We start from the raw sequence: 25,503 nt of genomic DNA, 5'->3' as shown, positions 1-25,503 counted from the left end.
CTCCACCTTTCCGCCTGTACCTGTCCTTTCTGAACAGTTTATACCAGTGGTGGGCAAACTTTTTGGCCCGAGAGCCACATAGGGGTTGCAAAACTATATGGAAGGCCAGGTAGGGAAGGCTGTGTGTCCGCAAACAGCCTGGCCCCCATCTCCTATCCGCCCCCTCCTATTTCCCGCCCCCTGACTGCCCACCTCAGAATCCCTGACCCATCCAACCGCCCCTGCTCCTTGTCCCCTGACCATCCCCTCCCGGGACCCCCACCCCTAATCGTCCCCCCAGGATCCCACCCCCTATCCAACCACCCCTTCTCCCTGTCCCCTGACTGCCCCAACCCCTAACCACACCCCTGACAGGCCCCCCGGGACTCCCACACCTATCCAACCCCCCCTCCGCTCCCTGCCCCCAGACTGCCCTGCCCCCTAATAGGCCCCCTGGGACTCCCATGCCTATCCAGCCCCCCCTGCTCCCTGTCGCCTGACTGCCCCCCGGGACCTCCCACCCCCTTATCATGCCGGAGCTAGCCACGCCACCACACTGCCTGGCAGGAGTGGCGGGCCAGAGTGCTGGTGGCACAGTTCGCTGAGGCTGCAGGGGAGGGGGGAGAACTGGGGAGGGGCCAGAGAACTGGAAGAGGGGCCGTCCAGGAGGTTGGGGCTGTGCAGGATGGTCGGGCCCATGGGCCATAGTTTGCCCACCTCTGGTTTATACCTATCCATGACAGTGCTCCAGTCATGTGAACTGCCCCACCAAGTTTCTGTTATTCCAGTCACATCATAGTTCCTTGATTGTGCCAGGATTTCCAATTCTTCCTGTTTGTTTCCCAGGCTTCTTGCGTTCGTGTACATGCACCTAAGATAACTAGCCGATTGCCCTACTTTCTCAGTATGAATCAGGAGGCTTCCCGTCTTGTACCCTCCTCCTTGTGTTTCCTCCTGGTATCCCACTCCCCCGTTTACCTCTTGGTTTAGGTCACCATCCCCCGGTGAACCTAGTTTAAAGCCTTCCTCACTAGGTTAGCAAGCCTGCCTCCAAAGATGCTCTTCCCTTTCTTCATTAGGTGGATCCCATCTCTTCCTAGAAATTCTTCTTCCCGGAACAACATCCTATGGTCAAAGAATCCAAAGCCCTCTCTCGAGCTGACTCTTGCAATTTTTAGCTTTATCCGGATTGCTGCATAACCCAAATACCCATCCCTACTAAGATGAAACATCTCAAATGAACTTGGGCTGTAATGATTGGCTTAATTGGGAGACAGCACATTAGTACTGAGTATGAAGCCAGAATTTCAAAGTAGAACTTGACCTTACTTCTCAAAGTAGAGCTAATGTTTTTTTCAAGAAGTGCCTGGTGCCACTTAGGTTGCTGAACTACCATATGTGTGAGTGAGTGATTGGTTTTTGGTTTTGTTCTTTTTACTTTAGAGACTCAGGACATACAAATATGCCTTTTTCTTTATCATTAATCAGCTGACAGCCTGGCAAATGTGGGCCGATTGACAGAAGCAAAAGGGCATTTTACTGCATAAAACCATTTCTTTTCTTCCAGAAACTAATTCCGAAGATTGAATTCCTAGAATTGAGTCACAATGACGTGTCGCTAATAGAGAATGTACAGGTCAGTGACATTATTGAGGATTCACTTTTGTCTCCGAAGTCTTGGGATGTGAGAGCACAGAGCTGCTTCGTTTGGACTCTGTGTTGGCTGCCTTTCTCATGCATAGTGCATTAACTGTAAAGATTACATTCTGACATCATTAAAAACAATTTGGGCTGGCTCCCTCCATGTCCGTGCTCCACCATATACTACTTTCAGTCCTCCATTTTCCCTCTCCCTTTTCTTGTTTCACCAGCTCCCCTGCAGTTCTTATCATTTTGCATAGCAACCAGCTGGCAATGAAGGCAATGTGGGTCTGTAGAACTGAGCCAGGGGAATCTCTCCCTCCCTACATGGGCCCACATGGGTGATTGAGACCATGCACAAATTTTTGCTGGCTAGTGTGCATTTTAATCTTGCACACAGCTGGGGTGAGCCTTAGCACAATGTCTCCAATAGATGTTATTTAATTTGACTGAATTGGTCTGTGATGTTGCTGTTGTGTTCTGGTGTTGCAGCATCTTTACAACCTCATTCATCTGGACCTATCCTACAACAAACTTGCATCGTTGGAGGGTGTTCATACAAAACTTGGGAACATTAAAACTCTGAATTTAGCAGGAAACCTTCTGGAAAGGCTGTGTGGCCTTAACAAACTCTACTCACTAGTCAACCTGGATCTTAGCAGCAACAAAATAGATCAGGTAACTGATTAGCTTCATTGCAACAATAAAATTAATTTTAACAAATTGTCCTTCAGGTTATGGGCAGTTGGTTTCAAAGTTAAAATACGGATTATAATAGGTCTTTGTGCTTGCAGCATTATTATAGTTTTCCTGTTGTATACACCCTATACTTCATACATTTATACATGTGCTCATTTTCAAAGAATGCAACTTTGAGTGACACCTATATTTATATGCAAATATTTTCAGATTGACGAAATAAGAAATATAGGAAGCCTTCCATGTTTAGAAAAGGTGGTCTTATCCAACAATCCTTTGAGCATCATTCCTGATTACAGGACCAAAGTGCTAGCCCAATTTGGGGACAGAGCCTCAGAGGTAAGCCACTTGGAATTTTTATTTGAATTCAGTACCTAAAAATCTTTTTATTTTCTAAAATCTGTATAGAAAACACGTGGCTAGTTCAGCTTTTTTTGCACAGCTGTTAAATTTGCAAAAATTCCTTTAAATGTTTGCTATGTGTTGTAGAGATTTTCTATTTTAGAGAATGAAACCAACTTACTCCTGGCAATGTCAGCTGTGGGAAGAAAACTTAAGGCCTTGTGTGAATAGAGAAGCAGCACATTTACATTTGAACACAGTGTTTGCTAGAAAGGTGTGAAAATAGCTTTTCAGGCATTTTTGAACTTGCATTGAAAGTTGTCTCAGTCCTTTGGGAGTTAGGGTGGGAAGGTCTGGTTTTCCATGAAAAGTAACCCTACAGATGTACTTAGTTTTCCATTATGGTACCAGATTACTTTAAATGTTTGTATTCGTGTAAACAGACAGTGGTCATCTCAAAATAGTGGTGGTGTCTTGCTTCAATGAGTGCATCATTCTTTCATTATTGTTATTGAGGCTTAACCAAACAATTTGTCTTTATGGATTTTATTCAGGTCTGTTTGGATAATATCAGTACCACAGAAAAGGAACTTGACACTGTAGAAGTGTTGAAAGCTATTCAAAAAGCAAAGGAGGTTAAGTACAAGTTGAATAACTCTGATAAGAAGGTGAGTTTTTAAGAGGAAGGAGGATCAGGGGCTAGAAACCATGTGAGTAAAACATGGACAATGTGCTGCTTGGGGGAAAAAAAAAACTTGTAGAATATCTTAAAGACTTAAATAATATCTCAAATTACTGGTGGATCTATTTGGCTTACTAATGAAGCATCTATTTTGTAACAACTTCTACAAAACATGCTCTGCTTGCTTGCTTTAATGTCTGATGAACTTTAAATGCAGCAATTTTGCACATTTTTCCTGTTCTGTTCCTTTAACTGCAGTAATGTCTTCTATGCCTTCCTTTCTGTGGTGATCTGGCAGATGAGAAGGAGGAGGGATAGGGAGAATGACTTCACAATATACAGAGTGGCTAACTTGATGAGAAGCACAACTGTGCTGGTCCATGTTATAAGTTGTAAAGTCCATTCAAAGATGATCACTAAAAACAATGTCCACTGATTGTGCAGTAAAGTATTGAAATAATTTTTTAAAAGTCCTTCCCTGTTGGCACTGGTGGGGATTTCTTTGATTTTGTTTCCTCGGGGAATCAAAGTCAGGTGAGACTGTCTCACCTCTGAACTGTGCCTGCAGTGCGAGCTAGGAGGGCAGTTCCCCTGCTCAGGTACGCATACTCACACTTGCTCTCATTGAGTATATGAGCAAGTATAAATAGAAGTGTAGCTGTGATAGCATGGCTAGCAGCGGAGTGCGTACCCACCAGTTTCTGACTCTTTTGTACTTGTCACATCTCAGCTGTGCTTCTGCTGCCCATGCTACTGCTGCTACACTGCCGTTTGTACTCAATGAGAGCTAGTGCGAATGTGTACATCAGGGGCGGCCAACCTGAGCCTGAGAAGGAGCCAGAATTTACCAATGTACATTGCCAAAGAGCCACACTAATACGTCAGCAGCCCCCCATCTGCTCCTTCCACTCCAACCTGCAGCACCTCCTGCCCGCTGGCAGCCCCACCAATCCCACTCCCTCCCCACTCCTGTCCACCGCGATCAGCTGTTATGCATTACACTGGAGGCTCTGGTGGGGAGTGGGGAAAAGCAAGGGCATGACAGGCTCAGGGGAAGGGGTGGAGTGGGGGCAGGGCCTGGGGCGGCGGAGCAGGGGGTTGAGCACTGAACACCCCCAGGCACACTGGAAACTTAGCATCTATAGCTCCAGCCCCGGAGTCAGTGCCTATGCAAGGAGCTGCATATTAACTTCTGAAGAGCCGCATGCGGCTCCAGAGCCGCATGGTGGCCACCCCTGGTGTACCTGAACAGGGGAAGCACACCCCTCTCTTGTAGTGTAGACATATCCTGCGTACCTCTCACCTGCAGTTAAAGTATGTTTCAGGTTTGCACTTTTGACTGTGGCTGCGAGGCCAGTTATAACCAGACTGTCCAGACTTGGCATTAGAAGAACTACCAGAAGTTGCTCTGTCCTTTTAGTCAGTCGTCTGACTTGCAAAATGCACTATTCCATCAGTCTAGATATAACTGGTTAATATTATCAGTATAATCAAAATGGCATTTTCCAGAATGGATCCTTATAACAGGATTTCACTGTAACAGAAAATAAAATATAGACTTGAATGGATGTGAACTGAAAATTGTTAATGACAGCTGAGCTTTCACAGAAAACAAGCCATGTGATTATGTGGATTTGTTTGAGTTCTTGGATCTAATATTTGCTCTGTATGTTTATTGTCAGTGGTGCTAGATTCTTGTTTCTTTAACCACTACGTACTTTCTTTATTAGATCAGTGAGGACTCCAGGCTCACTGCTGCCAGCTCCAAATCAAACTGTTCTCTTACTGTCCATCCTTCCTCTTCTTCTCTGCCTCATCCTGTCAGCTCCAGCCAAGGTAATCATGTATGTATCGTGCTGCTGGGCTGGGCCTCTTGGTCCTGTTTTTCTAGGCTGCATTGATATACATGAAGTTTATATACTGAATATGGGGCTTTGTCAGCATCAGTTGACGCGTAAAGGCAAACGGGTATTGTCCCAGACTTCTAAGTTATATTTATATTGGCAAAATTCTGACCTGTAGTTTTCCTCTGGTGGTGTTAACTGAGGTAGCTTGTAGCATAAACCTGGTGCAAATCTTTTTACCACTGTATCTAATCCTGCTCAAATCACTGGTGGAGGATTACACATCCAGGTTTTCCTAATGTAGACAAAGCTCTAGTGCTCTAATGGCAAACCTATATGTACAGCGATGCTTTAAAATGTTTTTTCTTCCCTGTTTGGTGTTGGGATAATAAGAGGGTATTGGTGTGGTGGTAGTTCCCATGTTGCTTTTTGACAAGAGACACAGTTAAGTCAGGAAACCTGAAAGAAGGTAGAAAAGGGGAGCAGAGAAAAACATCCGTAGTAATATTAACATGAGGGTTATCACACTGATTCTAACCCTGTGATCTCGGTATACCCATTGTGCCAAAATCCTTTTGACAAATGTTCATAAAAGCAAACCAACTGCATAAATGGGGCATACCCAAAAAGGCTTTGTGCTCTGTGTACTGCTTTTGCAGCAGCCATTAACACTATTTATAGAGCTATGCTCATTCCTGCTGATTTACAGGAATGCTGATGCGTGACTGAGGATAAGTGAACATCACTGAGCTTTTTTGGCTTCAGTTCAGTTAGAAACACAGAAAATGATTAAATGGAAACACATGGTAGGGGTTAAGACTATTTCTAATTCCTTAAGATGGTATTGCAAACAAGGGAGTATGTCAGTCATATGGGTTGGGATGGGAAGCAGTTGACCGTTTTCCTGTAAACATTTTAGTCCGGGTGAGGGAGGTGGAAGTGTCCAAAGCTCGTGCTCCTACTCTGGGAAAGAACAAGATGTTACCAGCATTTCTGCAAAATCCCATGGGGTTTCCCCAACATCATCTTCTATGAGAAGGCAAAGATCGTTATGATAGCACTCACATGATTATTTGTATGTGACCAATAGGGGAACCGACATCTCAAAGCAGATTTGGTTACCTTTTTATGTACCTCACCTAACCTTTCAATCTATTTTAGATTTCTTTTGTAATCTACAGATAAAATGCAGTCAATTTTTCTAAACTCTGGGCAGCTGCTACTTAATTTGTGTTTGGTATTTTGATTTTGTAATTGCTTTTCCAAGTACTAAAGTATTCCATATTCTAGGTCATTGCTTGAGAGTGAAGTTTTTGTTATAATATATCAACATGTAGCTTTAGATGGTTATCCATGAAGAAGTAAAAGGAAGGTGGGAAATAGCTGCAAAAATTGGAATTAAAAAATCGTTGGGAAATATTTAGATTTATTCTTTTTCCTGTTGTAAATGATTAGGAGTATGTTAAATTGTGGACTGAAAGAACCGGAGACTTATTGACTGAACGGATCAGTCATCTTGTAGAAATTTGCTGCAAGAAAGGTAGTGAAAGGAAAAAGGATTAAAATTTATTTACCTTAAAACTTCAAAAGTAAGTTGTTTTAGTAACAAGATGGGAAAGGCTAAAATTAAAAAAGAAAAAATGTTGGAAAAGAAGTCCAATAACACAGCTGGCTACTATTGGAGTTAATCTATAAGACTTAATAATTGTAAGTATTTGGGCATCCAGAAAGGGGATTTTTTAAATCTCACTTGATTTTAAGAATTCTAGTTAGAAATTTTGAAATATGCAATCTAATTATCAGTTTCACCGTTAGGCTTGGAACTACCAAGAACTGAACTGCACTCCCTGACACATTGCTTTTATGAGCTGTATTCTTTGCTGTCTTTCAAGACAACATCTGTTTCCATGATATATTAATCACATTAAATGTTACAGTAAATTGCTTATGGGAGAGATGTAAGTAGCTAGACAGGAAACAATATACCAGAAATAATGCTTAAGCGGCCTCTTAGCTACTTTTGTTCCCTACGTAGTTAAAGCAGTGTTTCCCCTGAGGAAATAATTTTTTTCATCTGAGTTGGGAAAGAATGTTTGATTTGACTTTATGATCTTTTAAAGCCGATCTAGAAAGTTGCATCCATAACTTCTGTACAAGTCCTGTACTTCACATCCAGAATTATAATATCAATAAATTGTCCAGGAACACTGGTTTCTAATCATTAATTAAAAGTATTTATATGAAGTGCTGATATAAAACAATCCTTATTATTGGTAGCATTGAAAAATTGATTCACTATATCACGTGCATAAACACTATTAATATTATAGAGCTTCCCATACAACCCTTGCTTATACACACTCAGGCAATGTAGTTTGGACAGCTAATCCTTGTGTAACTCAAATCAGCTATTCTGAATCAGGTAAAATAACGGTTTAGGATTAGTATTTGGAATAGCAGCCACATTTGAGTTATCTGAGTATGCATGTGTGTGAAGGGTTTGGATTTGGTGGGATTTTGTAGCTGTAAACTAATAGAACATAAAGAGGTGAGAGAAAATCTCAAAGGAAGCACTGCATTTTTCAGCATTGCTCTACCAGCCAATAAATGTTTAAAATACATTATTCTTCAGATAACTACTGAGTTTATTGTACCAAATGTGGAGGCTAAATCCAATCATTTGTTTGAAAGTCCTGCTCTAAGTGCAGATCTCACTGCAGCTACTGATGCCTCCATAGTAAGACTTCAATTCACCATATAAACTGACTTCCTTTGATTGGTACAATCTGTTGTATGAAGCTATCCTCTACTGTATTAATGACTGCTTGTCAAGTTTTGCTTAGATATTTTAAGAATACTTGTCATACAGTTGCAGTTAGATAATGTGTTTTGGTTTTGTTTTAACATTCTTTTAAGAGCTATTTGTATTTGTTCTAGAAATAATTTGTAGAAAAACAGCCCTAGCCAGCAGTTTATCGCCATCCAGTAGTTCGACTCCTACAGACCATACAGTTACCCAGAGATGCTCTGACATATTAGACTCCAGATACAGAAATCAGGTAACTGTAATTCTCTTCCCATGTCCCTTCTGTTTAAAAATTGTTTTTAATTTGTTTTTTCCTGGAGCAAAAACTCTTCTTGTTAAAAATAATCCACAGCAGAATTTTCCTGTAAATCTGATTATTTCTGTACTATGTGATCTATTGTAATGTTAGCCCCAAATTACTTATCAGTTATTAAGAGGTTTCCGTTTGTAAAATACTGAAGCTAAATTTTTTACTCTGAACTTTTATAATAAATAGGGTATAAAATCAGTTTTCAACTTTTAAGCAAGGTATCTGAGGGCTAAAGGCAAACCCACTGCCTCTCCAGCTCTAATGGACTAAGAACTAAAGACCTAATTTGCAGTAACTGACAGCTTTCAGTCCCTTGGACACAATACTGACTTTCAGTTTTCTTCCACCTGAACTGAATGTAACCTCTTCTGTAGTGCTAGAGGGCTTGGTCCACCTTCTAATATTTTAGAACCACTCAAGTAGTGTATGGAGTTGCAGAGAACAGGAATGTAGTGTCCTGAGCTTGCTTCACAGTATTTGCATTGTGATGTTGCAGTTCAGTGCCATGACATATTGACATAATGTCAGTATCACATCACTGTCACTAACATCCACCTAGCTGCTAAGTTGGAGGGTGGGGCTCCCTCTCTCTCTCTCTCTCTCTCTCTCTCCTGTGTGGTTGCTTGAAAGTAGGATGGATGGTGGCGGGGGGGATAGCTATCCTCTTGCTGCTGGGTGGGAAAAGTTTCTCTTTGGTGCTGATGGGAAAATCAGGGTAGCTTCAGTTTTCCCCATCCAGACTCCAGGTTCTTGATGGCTCCTTTACCGCTACTTGCATTTGTTAAGCAATGTTGGGAGCATTCCTGAATACAAGGCTGAGTCAGCTGGTGCCTTTGATCTGCCACTGGCTTAAAGAGATCTTCAACAAGTCATTTTATCTCTCTATGCCTCCCTGTACCCATCTGCAGTAAAGTTTTGCACTGCATAGCATCCTTCATCCAAAGATCTCAGACTGCTTTTTATACGCAGTCTCACAACAACCCAGTGAGGTAGGTAAATAACCATTTTACAGGTGGGAAAATTGAGCCAGGAATAGAACCTATATCTGCCTACCTCATGAGATGTTCAGGCTGCTGAAGTAATGTTGGCAAAATAAGGTCCTCTAATGAGGTCCTTTAAGTGAAAATTAATTACCAAGTAGTACAAGAGGCATACCAGCCGCACCTTTGGATTCAACCACTTGTTGATCTGACAGACTATAAACAGCTCAAGAACCCTATATTGATTAATATTGTTCTATGACTACAACAGTGTTTACTGAAGTTTGTATGATGTTGTATGATGTATGTTCGTTAAATACAATGTGGCAGCTCCTTGACCTTCCTTTCTTCTCCTTAGGTGCCTACTTCTCTGTTGGACTTATCAAAAGAATATGGAAGAGGTCATCACATTTGGTGAGATAAAATGACTAACTTCTAATATAAATCTGATTATAATAGTTGGCAAATGTCTCTGGACACTGTGTGTCTCTGGACACAGTCCTGGCCTTTAAAGCAGAACATGTTCCTGTGTCTGGAACTCTGCCCCTATTTTTCTCAGCTTGAAAATTTCTTCATGAAATTTCATTAAAGTTCTCTTTTGAACTGTGGGATGTATTTGAAAGTCCACAACTGCCTCAGTGGCTGTATAGTGGAGTGATCAAGTGACAAGGTGCCATCCTGCTTTAATACTGATTAAACTATCAATTCACCTGTGATGATTAAATTTATTAAGGATGAGGAAGAGAAGATAAGTGAACACATGAGTTCTTCTGTGCACTTGTCAGTGCTCTATGGGTTAAGTTATACCAGTCTTGTGTTAAAAATTGGTGGCTGCAGAACACACAGATTCTGTACAAACTACACTGTGTTATACTTTCTCTTGAAGTGATTGTATAGGCTTGAGAACCAATGTCTTGATACGCAGTAGAAAAGGTCTTAGTTAGGTATGACTCCTCTTAAAATCAACCTTACACTTACTGTTGTTTTTTCTGTTTCTGAAGTTTGGACCATTCAGATGAAGAACATGGTGCATTGTCCGACCCTCGTAACACCATCATCTTGCCTTTTACATGTATGTCATACACTGCCACCAACCAGGATTTTATCCAGCACCTCTCCATCTTGATAGCACAGGCTTTGCAGAGATCACCCTCCTCCTCTACTGAAATAGAAAATAAAGGGAGCCCTGTGAGTGATTCCAGTGTCACGGATACTGAAGATGGCTATTTTGAAATGGGACTTGGAGACCAGACTTTCGAGTTCAGTGCTACTTCAGATATTGCCCCACCAGCTCTGGATAGCACAAGAGCAGAGAGCATAGATGTAGTCAAAGTTCTCTGGAGTTTTTCTATTCAGGTTCATAAAGGAGGAGTCAGGCAGTTTGCCTCTTGTTTGGTTTTGACTGATAGTGTAGTAACTGTATTTGAGATTCCTCATCAAGATTCAAAAGGCAGCTGCCAACATATCCCAGCTGCCTTGAAACTAGCACTGTGCTTTCCATATACAGATCTTACAGAGTTTGGCTTTCTCATGCCAGAAATATGTTTAACCCTCAAAGTGAGAAATAATGACAACTGCCTATTTGTCATTTCGGATTCCCAAAATCTTCAGGACTTCTATTCCTGTTTACAAACATGCTGCTCTCAAAGCTGCACGTCCCTGTTTTCAAGTTCCACATTGTACTGTGGCAAAGCAAGCTTGCAAGAATTTGTCTACCAACTGATGGGATTTTATCACATTTCACCAGATGACATGGAGATAAAAGGTTGCTTCCCAATGTACCTAGTTTACAGTAATAAAACTGATGTTCAGAAAGCCTTGCGTCTACCAGAATCAGTGGGTGATAACAGAGCATGGTCTGACCATGCCTTGTGTTCTGCACTTCATTCCACATTGTATAAATCTGCTGAACAGAGTCACTATGCATTCCATCCTTGTTGGATATTTCTGACACCCCAGCATTTGCACATAGTAAAGGTTGATTTTAATGTAATGCCAGCTAAATGTATAGACTCAGAAGATGCAAGAAATGTATTCCAGCTGAGCAGGATTCCACTGGCTTCTGTTGTGTTGCATCCGACCAATCATCCCATCCAGCAGAAAGGGTCACTTTCAGATGGACATGTGCTAGAATTACTCATCGGACACAAATTTGTTACAGCAGTATTTGTTCTACCTCATGAAAAATTCCATTTTCTAAGAATCTACAGTCTTTTGAGGACACTTCTGCAGGATGTTAAAACTATAGTTATTTTGAAAGCTTCTAACAGTTTGGAATCAGTAAGAAAGCACCTCTTGGATTCAAAAAACAGACACGGCCAGACAGCAGGGTAATTGACTCCCTTAAAATACATATGGTACAGCGTTGAAATTAATCTGGCCTTACCAGATGTTACTGGATACTTCTGTTTAACAGTGCAGCAGGGCCTGGGTGTATGAAAATCAGGCCACTAGTACTTGTAGTGTCTTTCCTTTCACTCTGGATACAGAGTTATACAATATCAGTTGACAGTTCACACCTGCTGCTCCGCTTTATGTTTACAACCTATTGTATGCGCTTGTGAAAGGAAGCTTTGCATTTTGCCTGAAACCTAGTAGAAGGAAAGCAAACGACAAAGATGTTAAAGTAAAATAATTTATGTAGTGAACAGGAAGTCCATTGAGAAAAGATATAGTACGCTGTTATTAAAACCACAAATCTCCTGTTCTGAACTACTGAATGGAATTTAAAGTATGAACGTTGCTTATGTGGGGAAAAACTCTGCATCTCTACTTGTTACAGTTTTTGAGTGTGCATTCTGATGTGATGTTTCTTGATCTCTTCTGCCTCCTAGCTTTTGCAAGCCTTGTTTGACGCTATCATCTTTATATCCATCTGAATTTCTGATGCAGAAAATTACAGAAGATAACCAAATTCCATCTTATCTTCCAATCTCTTCATCTCTTCAGTATGTGGCTGGGCTAAAAGGAAATGCGATTGTGGAGTTTTTCCATAACGGCATTGCTGAGGTATTGTGCGCGAATTAGGGACACTTTATGCAGGCTGCCATCAACCTTTTAAAACTAGAAATGTATTTAAAAACCTTTCTTGTTCAAACTTAAACCCAGAACGTAATAGATACTCCTAAATCTGGAAGTTGCTAATCAAGACCCCAATCCTGTAACTGCTTCCAATTGAGTGAGCCCCTGTGCTGAGCCTCACGGAAGTTGTTGGGGCCCTACAAAGCTCTGGGTCTGGCCGCAAGGTCCTCAGTGCAGGATCAGTACCTAAATTAATGTCATATTTGTCTTGAACACAGTGTTTCTCCAAGGGTGCAGCTTTTTTTCAGTAAGAGTTAGGAAGTTACAAACAATTGAGGGAATGTAGTTGCGTGCCATTCAAATTTCACCAGATAGTTTCAACAGATGTCAAGTGTTCTGGGCATAACATCTAAGAAACTATGCCAGTAAGTTAATATAGTAAAATGCATTCTAATTCTACTTCCCAGTATAACGTGTGTCTGAGGTATTAGATGCATTTTACATAACCTCTTTCCTTCAGAGTGCTTTACCAAGATGAGCAAGTGCTGCTTCTGTTTTTACACCTGGGGAAGCTGGTACAGAGGTTCAGTGACTTGCCCAAGGTTGCAGAATAAATTTGTGGGAATCTAGACTAGAAGCCAGGTGGCCTAGTGCAAATACTTGATCTAATTGCTAGTCATACTTCCTCCTTTTTTCATAAAGCTGTTTGAAACTAATCTCAGCAGTATTTGAAGGTTTGTGGTGAACTTTGAGATATGGCAGGCATTGTGAACTTTACATTTACTTATAGAAGCTCCTTAACTAGATTTTGCGGGCATAACTCTGTCAGGTTTGCTGGTTTTAGATTTTTTTTTATAATTCCTCGTCAACTCTTTGAAACTTGGAGTCAAATAGTGTGGCAGGCTAGACCACAACAAAAACTTCACGCATTCTCAATCTCATGCACACTAGAACAGTTTTACGGACAACTCTTCCGATACAGCTGTACTCAGCAACTATTGGGAAAATATTATCACCCTTTTGTGTTCAGATGTTAGTTTCTCATTGGTTTACCATGAAAAGCAGTTCCCAAAAGCTGCTTCTAGCAAGTCAGAGGTGAAGATGTGCAAAATCAAGCAACACAATTTGTCTTACAGGTGGAAAATGAAGAGCTGAGACATCTTATGTGGTCTTCTGTTTTATTTTATAAAACTCCTGATATGGAAGTGACGGCTTGTGTGTTGCTCTCAACAAAAGCTATTTACTTTCTGTTGGATGATTCTGTAACTCATACTAATGAGCATCAGTTGGGTAAGACAAAAAGGGTTAATTTTGAATCTCTAGTAAGTTGCAGGGTTAATTGGTAAGTGAGCCTCTATATTCACACTCGTCTTCCTTTATATTCAAGGTGATTTTGATTAGCACGCTTATTTTTGCAGCCAAGGGACTCTAAACATCCCATCATGGGTTTTTCCAGGCTTGCCCTTTGCAGCATGCATGCGTGCCTGAGGCTTTACCTTGCAAGGAGGGTTTTGGGTCTTCATCCAGCACTGCGCCTCAAATAGCCCCTTCTCCATGACATCTGTGCATGCTTCTTTCTGATGTTACTTAGCAATCCCCAGCATTTTCTGTACAAGTGAAATGCCATTCCATTGTCAACAGCAATGTGTGGCAGGCCTAAGGGTTGTATTGTGCTCCTCTTTCATGTGAGTTATTTACTGACGTACTTGTCAGTGGGAGTTGTGTTGTTCATGGCACAGTGTGGCCCTGAGAATGTGACATTCTCCCAGCGATATTTGCCCCCTTGAGGAGCAAAACACTTCAATTGGTTTTGATACTGGGTCTCCTAGTCCGCACTACCTGTTTACCACATGATGGTCTTCTCAGGAGTGAGGCTTAATATTTTTAGATTCAGGTTGCCTAATTTTATTTTGATTACGTATAAGCCATTCCTTGAACATGCTCATCTTCAGAAGGCAAAGTACATGTTCCACCAAAGAATGGGCAGAAATGAAGAAAGTAACAAACTCTAAACACTGACTATAAGTAGGGTTATGTTTTAATGGCTTATCTGGCATGGTTGCTGAGTAGAGATCATCCAGCTCTAATCTAGTTGCGCACAAGTAGAGATTTCCCATCATGATGTTACTGTGGCTCATTGTAGATCAGTGGCACGTGTGATGGATGGGTTTCTTCTGGTTTGGGCAAGAATAAGACTTCTTCATAAACCTCTTTCCTCTTAACAGTCCTCTGTTCACTCTGGCATATGCATTGTGGGCCAGATTCTTATTTCAGGTACACTACCAGAGATGAGGTTCAGAACTGTAGTTTGCCCCAGGAAAACTATTAGCTACCATTCATAAAGTGTGGTATCTTAGGACTAGTCTCTGCCTTTGAGTGCAGCCTATGTCCATGTGTTTAGGGCTCCTGTGCCTTTGTGATATACTTTAAACTCTAAGAAAGTCTGAAAGCAAGTTATATCATCCTCATAGATATTAAGGTCAGAAGGGACCATTATGATCATCTAGTCTGACCCCCGGCACAACGCAGGCCACAGAATCTCACCCACTCACTCCTCCGAAAAACCTCTCACCTATGTCTGAGCTATTGAAGTCCTCAAATCGTGATTTAAAGACTTCAAGGAGCAGAGAATCCTCCAGCAAGTGACCTGTGCTCCATGCTACAGAGGAAGGTGAAAAACCTCCAGGGCCTCTTTCAATCTACCCTGGAGGAAAATTCTTTCCTGACCCCAAATATGGCAATCAGCTAAACCCTGAGCATATGGGTGAGATTCACAAGCCAGATGCCCAGGAAAGAATTCTCTGTAGTAACTCAGATCCCACCCCATCTAACATCCCATCACAAGCCATTGGGCCTATTTACCATGAATGTTTAAAGATCAATTAATTGGCAAAATCACGTTATCCCATCATACCATCTCCTCTATAAACTTATAGAGTTTAATCTTGAAGCTAAAAAGGTCTTTTGCCCGCACTGCTTCCCTGGAAAGGCTATTCCAAAACTTCACTCCTCTGATGGTTAGAAACCTTCGTCTGACTTATGAGGAGAGGCTGAGGGAGCTGGGATTGTTTAGCCTGCAGAAGAGAAGAATGAGGGGGGATTTGATAGCTGCTTTCAACTACCTGAAAGGGGGTTCCAAAGAGGATGGCTCTAGACTGTTCTCAATGGTAGCAGAAGACAGAACGAGGAGTAATGGTCTCAAGTTGCAGTGGGGGAGGTTTAGATTGGATATTAGGAAAAACTTTTTCACTAAGAGGGTGGTGAAACACTGGAATGCGTTACCTAGGGAGGTGGTAGAATCTCCTTCCTTAGAGGTTTTTAAGGTCAGGCTTGACAAAGCCCTGGCTGGGATGATTTAACTGGGAATTGGTCCTGCTTCGAGCAGGGGGTTGGACTAGATGACCTTCTGGGGTCCCTTCCAACCCTGATATTCTATGATTCTAATTTCAAGTCTAAACTTCCCAATGACCAGTTTATATCCATTTGTTCTTGTGTCCACATTGGTACTGAGCTTAAATAATTGCTCTCCCTCTCCGGTATTTATCCCTCTGATATATTTATAGAGAGCAATCATATCTCCCCTCAACCTTCTTTTAGTTAGGCTAAACAAGCCAAGCTCCTTGAGTCTCCTTTCATAAGACAGGTTTTCCATTCCTCGGATCATCCTAGTAGCCCTTCTCTGTACCTGTTCCAGTTTGAATTCATCCTTCTTAAACATGGGAGACCAGAACTGCACAGAGTATTCCAGATGAGGTCTCACCAGTGCCTTGTATAACTGTACTAAAACCTCCTTATCTCTACTGGAAATACCTCACCTGATGCATCCCAAGACTGCATTAGCTTTTTTCACGGCCATATCGCATTGGCGGCTCATAGTCATCCTATGGTCAACCAATACTCCAAAGTCCTTCTCCTCCTCCATTACTTCTAATTGATGCATCCCCAGCTTATAACTAAAATTCTTGTTATTAATCCCTAAATGCATAACCTTACACTTCTCACTATTAAATTTCATCCTATTACTATTACTCCAGTTTACAAGGTCATCCAAATCTTCCTGTATGATATCCCGGTCTCTCTCTAAATTGGCAATACCTCCCAGCTTTGTATCATCCGCAAACTTTATTAGCACACTCCCCCTTTTTGTGCCGAGGTCAGTAATAAAAAGATGGTGACGGTGAAAATTTTTCACTGAATGCAGTATTCTCTCCTGTCTGAGTTTCTGGAATGTATCTGCATAAAGAAATCTTCCAATATTAAATGAGTAGTCATTAAAGAAAAATGCCTTTCAAGGCTTTGTTTCAAGCACAACAGTGGAGAAATTAATAATTACATTTTTAATAAAGATCACACTAAGATATGAATGTAATTATTGTGTTTGTAGTCTAAACTTATCATATTTCCTTTTTATGACTTGCTCTTTATCATACTATATTCCTCATTCATTCATTAGACTTTTGGAACCAAGAAAACTCAGATTGTGAAAATCGCTCTTTCCACCTCTCTAGCTGCTTTGTGCTAAAACTTAACGATCTGCAATCAGTGAATGTTGGACTTTTTGATCAATATTTTCGAATTTCTGGTGAGTAACATTTTATCCTATACATTTTTCTAGTTACAGATACTACTGTCATCTTGAATTCATCCCTGTCTTCGCTTCACTCTTGATACAGAGCACCATGTTATTCTGCTGTCTTTTTATGATTAACACATTTCCAATATGTTAACATTTATGATGTCACACTGGTGCCACTATATAAATAAGCATGGCTGAAAAGCACTGTCCACTTCCAGTGGCTTATGTTGCCCAAAAATAATTTTGGGTTGTAAAATTTTACACTTTCCTCATCTTAAGTGAAATAAAATGTGGGGAAAATAGTCACTTCAGCCATGTGTAAAACATTCAAGGAAAGCAGGAGTGAACTTTTTCCAATTGAATGTTTCCTATCTTTTTGCACTGTGATAAAGATTTGCATTTAAAGTATGCATGTGTACAGCACAGTGCACTCAAAGGATTAGGTGATCAGTGAATGACAGTGGTGTGCTCTGCATGTTGAGTATGTTTTTCTTAATTTGTGTGCATAGTGGATGGCTCTACACAAGTGGAAAATATTTGTGTTTATGTAATGCTCTCATTGAAACTTGTAGCCTTGTGATGCCTCTGCAGTTAAGATTGTGTAGGCAGATAACCATGAACTAGTACAAAATAATGATGATTATTGAATCTGTGACTGTAGCTTCATTCAAACAAAAAGCAGAAAATGATTTAATGATGGTAGAAATGGAGATGGTAATGAACTCTAAACACTGAACATAATTAAGTTATGTTTTAATGGTTTATTTGGCAGGCTTGATGAGTAGAGATCGTCCAGCTCTTTAATCTAGCTGTGCACAAATGGAGATTTCCCAGCATATTATGAAATAGGTGCAAACTTCGCCTGACTCTTACTCTGTTATCAGAGTTAGTGTCTCTTGCCAAGAGACCATTCTGCCAGTTTGCTTGAACACGCTTACCAGATACATTGGGCTAGTAAACAAGGGAAATAAAAACTATTCTCCCCTAGTCTTTCATTCTTAAGAATTTGTAGCACCTTCCATTTTTAATGTGAATGTATCCAAGTCACTTATTAAATGTAATTTCCCATTATAATTTTTCTTTTGGCCTCCAGAAATTATTGTAAATGTTTATGCCTGGAAGCCTCTATTCCATCCTTCTAACCAATTTTTAAAATTGCATGGTATGTCCTATTTTCACATCTCAGTGATGTGATGCCAACAGAGACCTCCAGCAAAAGTAGACACTAAACTTCTAGCTGGCCTAGGGTAACATTTGCAAAAGCACCTGTCCCATTTGAAAAGTGACATAGGTACTTAGATGGCTAAATCTCAATGAAAGTCAAAGGGATTCAAGTGACTTAGTAGCCTAGGAGCTTTTGAAAATTTTACCCCTGCTCTTTTTGGGACCATAATATAATAGAGTAGCTTAGCTCTCTTAAAAACAAACCACATCAGAGAATAATAATATCTAGGTCTTATATAGCACTTTTCATCAGTAAGGCCAGTTATTTAATTAAAATATAAAAAATTAAAAATTACATTTCATGTTGTGAACCTGAGACCCAACAAAAGAAAGAAATCCAAAGTTAGTGCTACAGCTGTCAACTCTGTTCTTAGCTTTCCCTGTCGTGTGAAGATTGCGATTGAAGGTACAATTTGTACAGCAAGTTTATGGGAGACTTTAAGACTGAAACCCAGTCCTTACACTTTGTTTAAAGGGATTCTGTCACCTTGAAATCTAGTGAGTTTAATATAAGAGTTCAAGTATTACCAGATGCTGGACTAAATGAGGGGATTGATCACACAGTAATTGCCGTGTTTGTTCATTTCCTCTGAAGCACCTGGCATTGGCCGCTATCAGTAGACAGAATACTGGGCTAGATGGACCATTGGTCTGACCCAGTATGTCCATTCTTATATCCTCTCTGCTGTGGCAAAGATCCTAATGAGGAAACTGACGATAAAAAGGTGATGCTGTAGCTGACCTTAATCAAAGTGTAAGTGTACAAATTAAATTAAAAAAGCAGGGAGTTTTTCTTTTAACTTAGTTCACTTTTAACATCAGTAATTAAAATATTTTCAGAAATTTAAGTTTTCTTTTGAAGGTACATTTTCAAAGTAATGCACAGTCATGCAGTTAAATGTCTACATTCAGAAATGTTCACATCCAGTGTTCCAAAATAAAGTACCTTATGAATGTGCATGCTCTAATCTTTCAATGGGTCTGGGAGGGTCCCTTATCTTTTGGACAGAGGATCAGTTCTAACTAGTTAACCAAATAATGACACATCTCAAATCCGTCACTACAGGAAATATTCTATGGTAGTGAATAAACATCTGCTGAAGTTGTAGTAAAGCTACAAATAGATACGTAAGTGGCTTATGTTCTGTCTTTTCCAGGACATTCTGCGGATCATATAGTAACCTGCCTAACCAGAGACAGTTACAGTACCCATGCCTTTATACAGCATCTCATGGCAGTGCTGTCACTGCTGGCACGCACACCTTCACCAGAACCAGTAGATAAGGACTTCTACTCTGAATTTGGGGATAAAAATACAGGTAAATGGTCCATTCTACACTCTTAGGTTAGTATAGAAAGTACTGTGTAATGTGTATTTTAAAAAAATCCAAAAGTGAAAGATTTTATGCATTGATTGTTTGCTTCCTGTTAACTCAGTTCCACTTCCACTTGAAGTCTTGTGTGAGTTTACCCTGGACTTTCCTGTCTGAACAGAAATGTTTAATTTCAAATACATTTGCACAGGGGGAGACAATATGATCATATACCTTCTCCTTTTATAGAATCCAATAAATCACATCCCTTTCATAATCTTTTAGGCCATCTACAGCTGTAGCTTATATTTATGGGTTAGACTTGTAAGTTATAGCTCTTTAAGGAACAGTTCTCTTAACATCTGCAGGGAGAGGGACCTTTTTGGTCTTGTTAGGTTGTACATTCATGAACCAATAACAATGACAGATTAGATAAGATTTAAGGGATTTTAAAAATGTGTTAAATTCGTACCTTCAGCCATTAAAATGTGCTGTGATAAATCTGCTTTTGGCTAGATTTCTAAACTCTAAATAAAGCTGAATTTTTTGATGTTGCTTGTGATTATTTTAAGAAAGCTTTTAAGGAAATCGCTTAAGTCTGGTCTAAAAAGCATTTTACTTACAGCCATTTATGGTAGACCAGAAGCAGTGTATCCTCTTCCTACCGCAGGAGCTTGCTCCTTAGGGAGCAGTGTGCACATCATGATGCAACAGTAGACATAACACACAACTTGTGAGAAAGGTCTTTTCAGAGGGACCATTTAAAGATGTCTGTTCATCTGCTAAAGTGATAAGGGATTTCATATTTGTGTTCTCAATGATTCCATACTGGATTCAATCCATTTAGAACTCAGAAGTTGATTTGTCTCTCCAACTACTAGCAAGACACATACTATCTGTCATCTGAGAATCCAGCTATTTTTTTCTGCCTCTTACGTCACCACCACTCATAAAGATTCTGTAATTGGAACTGAAAATTATCCAATCCAAATAAATTATTCACTTATTTTATACAAATAAAAACTGTATAAATTGCTAAACTTGAGTTGTTCCAGCTGCAACAAACTGTGTCAAAGGATCTAATGTTTAGCCACGTGACAGGGAAGTATTGTGTAATACTGAGTGTAAAGTAAAATTCATGTATATTTGTGCTTGCAGGAAAAATGGAGAATTATGAACTGATTCACTCTAGTAGAGTAAAGTTTATATATCCCAATGAAGAGGAAATTGGGGACCTTGCTTTTCTAGTGGCAGAGAAGATGTACAGTTTGGCTAACTTCCAGTCACTAAATATCCTTCTGTATGTGTTGGCATTTCAAGTGAATCGTATAGAAGAAACTGCTCAAGCCAATCGTTCACTTCAGCCTAAAACACTCATTTTAACAAGTTCTGATTTGTTCCTTTTCAATGAAGATTATATCAGTTACCCGCTACCTGAATTTGCAAAGGAACCACCAAAGAAAGACAAGTATCAACTCACAGATGGAAGACGAATCCGGGATTTAGACAGAGTGCTTATGGGCTATCAGACATATCCACAGGCCCTCACATTTGTGTTTGATGATGTTCAGAACCAAGATCTTATGCAGAACCTAACACTGGATCACTTTGGAGATACTTTCAGTGCCCCAAAGTTAAATGCTCAACATAAAGGCAGTGGGAATAGAGAGATCCAGTGGTACATCTTTATCCCAAGTGCAGAAAGCCGTGAGAAACTAATATCACTGCTTGCAAGACAGTGGGAGATTTTGTGTGGTCGGGAGCTGCCTTTGGAACTCACTGGGTAATTGTCGCACAGCTAAGTGATTGGAATGTGAAATAAAGCACAGTATTTGAATAAGCAGGACTTTTGGTATTATCTCAAAACTTAATCGGAGGCTGATGCTCGACTCTGTTGTCATTATGGTTCCCTTGTGAGTGAACAATTTAATACAGTAATATAGTATAAGCTTCTGAAGTGTTAACTGGGAGTTAAGCTTTTTGTAAATTCTATTTTTATGCAATGGTATACATACACAATTTTCATGAAGCATCCTGGGAAACTGTATGGAACAAAAGGAGTCAACACTAGACCTTGTCTAGAGCTGTTAACATTTCCACTATTTTTCAATATATATCAGTCTAGCTGTTCTATACAAACTATACTTACTGTGTAAATAATGGTAAGAAAAATGCTTGTGACATGTTAAAAGTGCAATGGTATATTTGTACAAGATGTATTTTATTGGGTATGCTGCTAACACTTATTATTTAATGACTACAAACACTTTTACATTTTGTCTTTGAGGTCAAATTTAATTGTTTGCTGCTAATCATGAACCAAGTGGCAAAAGTCACCTGGAGGAACCACAACTAAATGCTACATTTTCATCTGAAGTTATAGTTCCGTGGCAGTCTTTCATTATAGATTTGTAAAATGATTAAATCAGTTTGCTACCATCATGGAAATGAAGAGTGCCCAGCATTGATATACTAACATTTTGCCAGCAAATAATGGTGAATTTGCACCTCTGAGTACCAAGTGGTGTTTGTTGCCTACTTTCTCAATACAAATAAAGTGAAATTTGACAGTTTGTTTACCTGACCTGTTTTCTGTATATCTTTATTCACACTGATTCTTTCAAGCATTTGCAAGATTGTGTAAAGCAGCATAGTGCGGTGACTGCTATAAAGCTATGCCAGTTTAGACCAACTGAGTCTCTGGCCCTAACTCTAGAAGTATAAATAATTGTTTTGGTGATGATTGTAAGTAAGTGCTTCTGATTTACAGCAAGGCTGTTTTGTATACATTCTTATACTATGCTCATCACTGTAGTATCTGAGCGCCTTCCTGTAGTGCATTAACTTTACTAGCATCTATCTAATGGCAGGGGGGAGAATTTTGTTTTGGAATATTTTGTGTTATATACCCATATGTTGTGTGTTTATGCTGAAGAAGGAAAGGTCAAAGAAATGTGCCTTGCACTTAGCGGGAAGGTGTTGCGGTTTGTGCTCATCCTTAGTTCCTGTGGGAGTTCATTCTACAGCCTCAGACCAGGCCCAAAGAAATCTGTCCTCTCCTGAACTTACTGTAGAAAGTTCCATTGCGCCAGAAGAGCAAAGTTGTCAACCACAATCTTCATCTCAGAGCTTCAGTCGATCTTGTAGATATCCTAGGTCCAAACCATTGAGTGCCTTGAAGATAATGCCCGAGACCTTATATCAATATGATATTCTGTGGGAAGCCAGGGAGCAGAGGACAGGTTTGATGCATTTGCAGTAGCCCATGTTGCTGTGGAAATGTGTACCGACTGGAGCTTCCTACGCACAGAAGGCTTCATTCCCAGGCGCATTGCAGTGCCATAGTTCAGCTGAGAGATGACGAAAGCATGAATAACTGAGGCCAGTTTGTCATACACCAGAATAGGACAGAATCTCCAACTGGAAAGCGTTACTGGCTGCCATGTCAGAGCTTAGCATCAGTGAGCAGTCCAGGACCACTCCTAAACTACAGACTGAATTAATCAATTATGGGTGTGAACCTTGCACCAAAGGAGACTGCCCTGTGACCACAGACTCTTCAGGAAAGCAAGACATCTCTTGTAGTTAAATCAGAAATTAATACATACTGAACTCAAGTAGCATTTTTACTCTTCTAAGCTTCGCTGCCTTTAGAAAAAAAAAGCTTCCTCTTTTAAAAGAGGAGAATTAGGGGTAAAAAATATTCAACGATGCTGGAGTCCAGTTGACTTACAATGAGTATTAGGCTCCTCAGTGCCTAAATCACATTTAAAATGATGACTTAATTTCTTCTGAAAATGTTTACCTTAGGACAACTAAAAAAAGTCTGTCTTGCAGATATTTTATAGAGAAGCCTAACAGATTATTTGTACACAAGTATAAGGGCCAGCGTCTGCTGTTTAAACCAGAGTAAAACCAGAGTGACTCCACTGGAGTTACTCTAGATTTGTGCCAAAGTAAGTGAAAGAACCTATTTGCACCTATGCTAAAGTGAAGAAGAGTGTTTAGAGACAGAGGCCTCCTAAAAGCAACACCTGGGCCTGAATGTAATGGAAGGTGAAAGCAATATACTATGCCTGTTTTACCGTACACCTACTTATTTGCCAGGTAGCACTCATTCAAAAAAAAAAAACTGAGCAAATGTGAAGGGAATGGCTTCTTGAAGGAGCTTCTCTCTGGTGCTGGCCTTCTGTTAGATTCTTTAGTCCAAAATTCTCCACAGTCAGCCAAAAGTAATGTAGCTAGGGTACAACGTGCAGATTGTTCTGTTGGGAACAGCCACTAATCCCTGGCGGGCGGGGGACACACAGAATGGTCGTTTTATCAGATAGCGTTGCTACAAAAAGTGCAAAATACTGGCTTGGAAAACCCTCGTCTCCACAGATTTTCAGGATTGCCTACCACAAGGGGGTTTTGAGTCTGGTTGGGACCTTTGACTGCTACTAGCCTGAATAAGAGCTGTTATAATACTGATGAGATGCACCTTGTGTGCTTGGAGGGAATTGCTCATAATTCTTCCTACTTGGGATGTGGGGGTTTGCCTTTTCCTTACACACCTTGTGTACATGTGGCTTAACATTCTAAGGAGAAAACTCCATCTTGCTGTTTGAGATCTGTTCTGGGAATCACATGTTCCAAATCAGCTCAAATCCAAAACCACTTGCCTTCCTGTTATGGAACCTTTCTGTCTAGAAGAAGTCAATACCTTAATTGCTTGAATGTTGAAACAATCAAATGTGACCTGTTCATATGTAGAGACCAAGGGCTACAAAAGCTTTAAAATCCACACTCCGTAGCTTCGGTAAACTAACAATCATGGAACCAGTAAAAAAGAGTAGGATTCCTTCTCAGGATCTTTATACCTGCTTCAGATTGACTTTCCTCCACCTCAGGGCAGAGCTAGTTAAATAATTTATTGGACAAATATTGCAGTATTTTTCAAATGATGTGAATATTTTTTTATTTACCCAATTTAGGGAGCTGAGTGAATGGTCTGTGAATTGCATGATATTTTTCTAATTAAGTATTTTCAATCACTTATTCAGCCAGATGAAGGACATGCCATGCGTAGTGTGTATAAAGCATCTTCCATCCTTCACCATCTCAACCAGCTCTTCGTTCACTTCAGGTTTCAGTTCATGATTGCTCCTCTGGGGTTTGGTTTTTAAAATCTCACTCTACGCATTTTTTCTAGCTCCCCTCTCACTTTGGCCCTAATCCTGCCGTTGGATCTGCTTTACATGGACCCCCATGCCCATGAAGAGCCCCCTTAAAATCACTGGGGCTTTGTGTGGATGCCAGGATCTGTCCATGCAGATTCAACTACAGGATCAGTGTGTTTGTTTCTATTCCACTCCCTTCACTCAGCACCAGCCGCTTGTGCATTCTTTTGCACATCATCCTCAGTGTTCAGATGAGTCTTCAGGACACCCTTCATCTCTGCACCTAATCAACTCCATTTCTATTCTCATTCAAAGCCTCTGGTCTCTCACCTATACTTCTTTAATATCTATACCTCTGTTCTTAGTTATATCTCTCTGAAAGCATCTTGCATATAGTTGGTATAAAACAGGGGTGGGCAAACTTTTTGGCCTGAGGGCAACATCAGCATTGTGAAACTCTATGGAGGGCCAGGTAGGAAAGCTGTGCCTCCTCAAATGGTGTGGCCCCTGCCCCCTATCTGCCCCCTCCCACTTCCAGCTCCCTGACTGCCCCCCTCAGAACTCCTGACCCATCCAACCCCCCACACCCGCTCCTTGTCCCCTGACTGCCTCCTCCCAGGACCTCACCCCTATCCAACCCCCCCTGCTGCCTGTCCCCTGACTGCCCCAACCCCTATCCACACCTCTGACCCCTGACAGGCCCCCCAGGACTCCCACTCCTATCCAACCTTCCCTGTCCCCTGACTGCCCCCCGGAACCTCCTGCCCCTTATCCAACCCCCCTCAGCCCAGTACCATGCCGCTCAGAGCGGCAGGAGCTCGCAGCCCCACCGCCTGGCCGGAGCCAGCTGAGCTGCCCAGCAGGATCGGTGGGCCGGAGCACTGGCAGGGTGCTGAGGCTGCGGGGGAGGGAGGACAGCAGGGG

General features: G+C 40.8%; 1 protein-coding gene across 4 annotated transcripts in view; it reads left to right on the top strand.

Annotated features, from left to right (window-relative positions):
• NISCH (nischarin) overlaps nt 1-22,001 on the top strand; it is a 59,543-nt gene extending 37,542 nt beyond the window's left edge. For 3 of the 4 annotated variants that reach the window (XM_048856610.2, XM_048856614.2, XM_048856612.2), the window contains 13 exons: nt 1,547-1,615; nt 2,113-2,298; nt 2,530-2,658; nt 3,216-3,329; nt 5,074-5,179; nt 8,125-8,246; nt 9,642-9,697; nt 10,285-11,613; nt 12,118-12,292; nt 13,441-13,594; nt 16,758-16,886; nt 19,262-19,423; nt 20,576-22,001. In XM_048856610.2, the coding sequence (XP_048712567.2) occupies nt 1,547-1,615; nt 2,113-2,298; nt 2,530-2,658; nt 3,216-3,329; nt 5,074-5,179; nt 8,125-8,246; nt 9,642-9,697; nt 10,285-11,613; nt 12,118-12,292; nt 13,441-13,594; nt 16,758-16,886; nt 19,262-19,423; nt 20,576-21,204 (3,360 nt within the window). In that variant the 3' untranslated portion in view covers nt 21,205-22,001. Of the gene's footprint in view, nt 1-1,546; nt 1,616-2,112; nt 2,299-2,529; nt 2,659-3,215; nt 3,330-5,073; nt 5,188-8,124; nt 8,247-9,641; nt 9,698-10,284; nt 11,614-12,117; nt 12,293-13,440; nt 13,595-16,757; nt 16,887-19,261; nt 19,424-20,575 lie in introns of those variants that run through there. The other variant, XM_048856617.2, reaches the window with a different exon arrangement.
• Nucleotides 22,002-25,503: the final 3,502 nt, after the last annotated feature.

The sequence above is a fragment of the Caretta caretta genome, chromosome 7, assembly GCF_965140235.1.
Source record: "Caretta caretta isolate rCarCar2 chromosome 7, rCarCar1.hap1, whole genome shotgun sequence".
NCBI lineage: Eukaryota > Metazoa > Chordata > Testudines > Cheloniidae > Caretta > Caretta caretta.
This window is presented reverse-complemented; position numbering and strand designations above follow the sequence as displayed.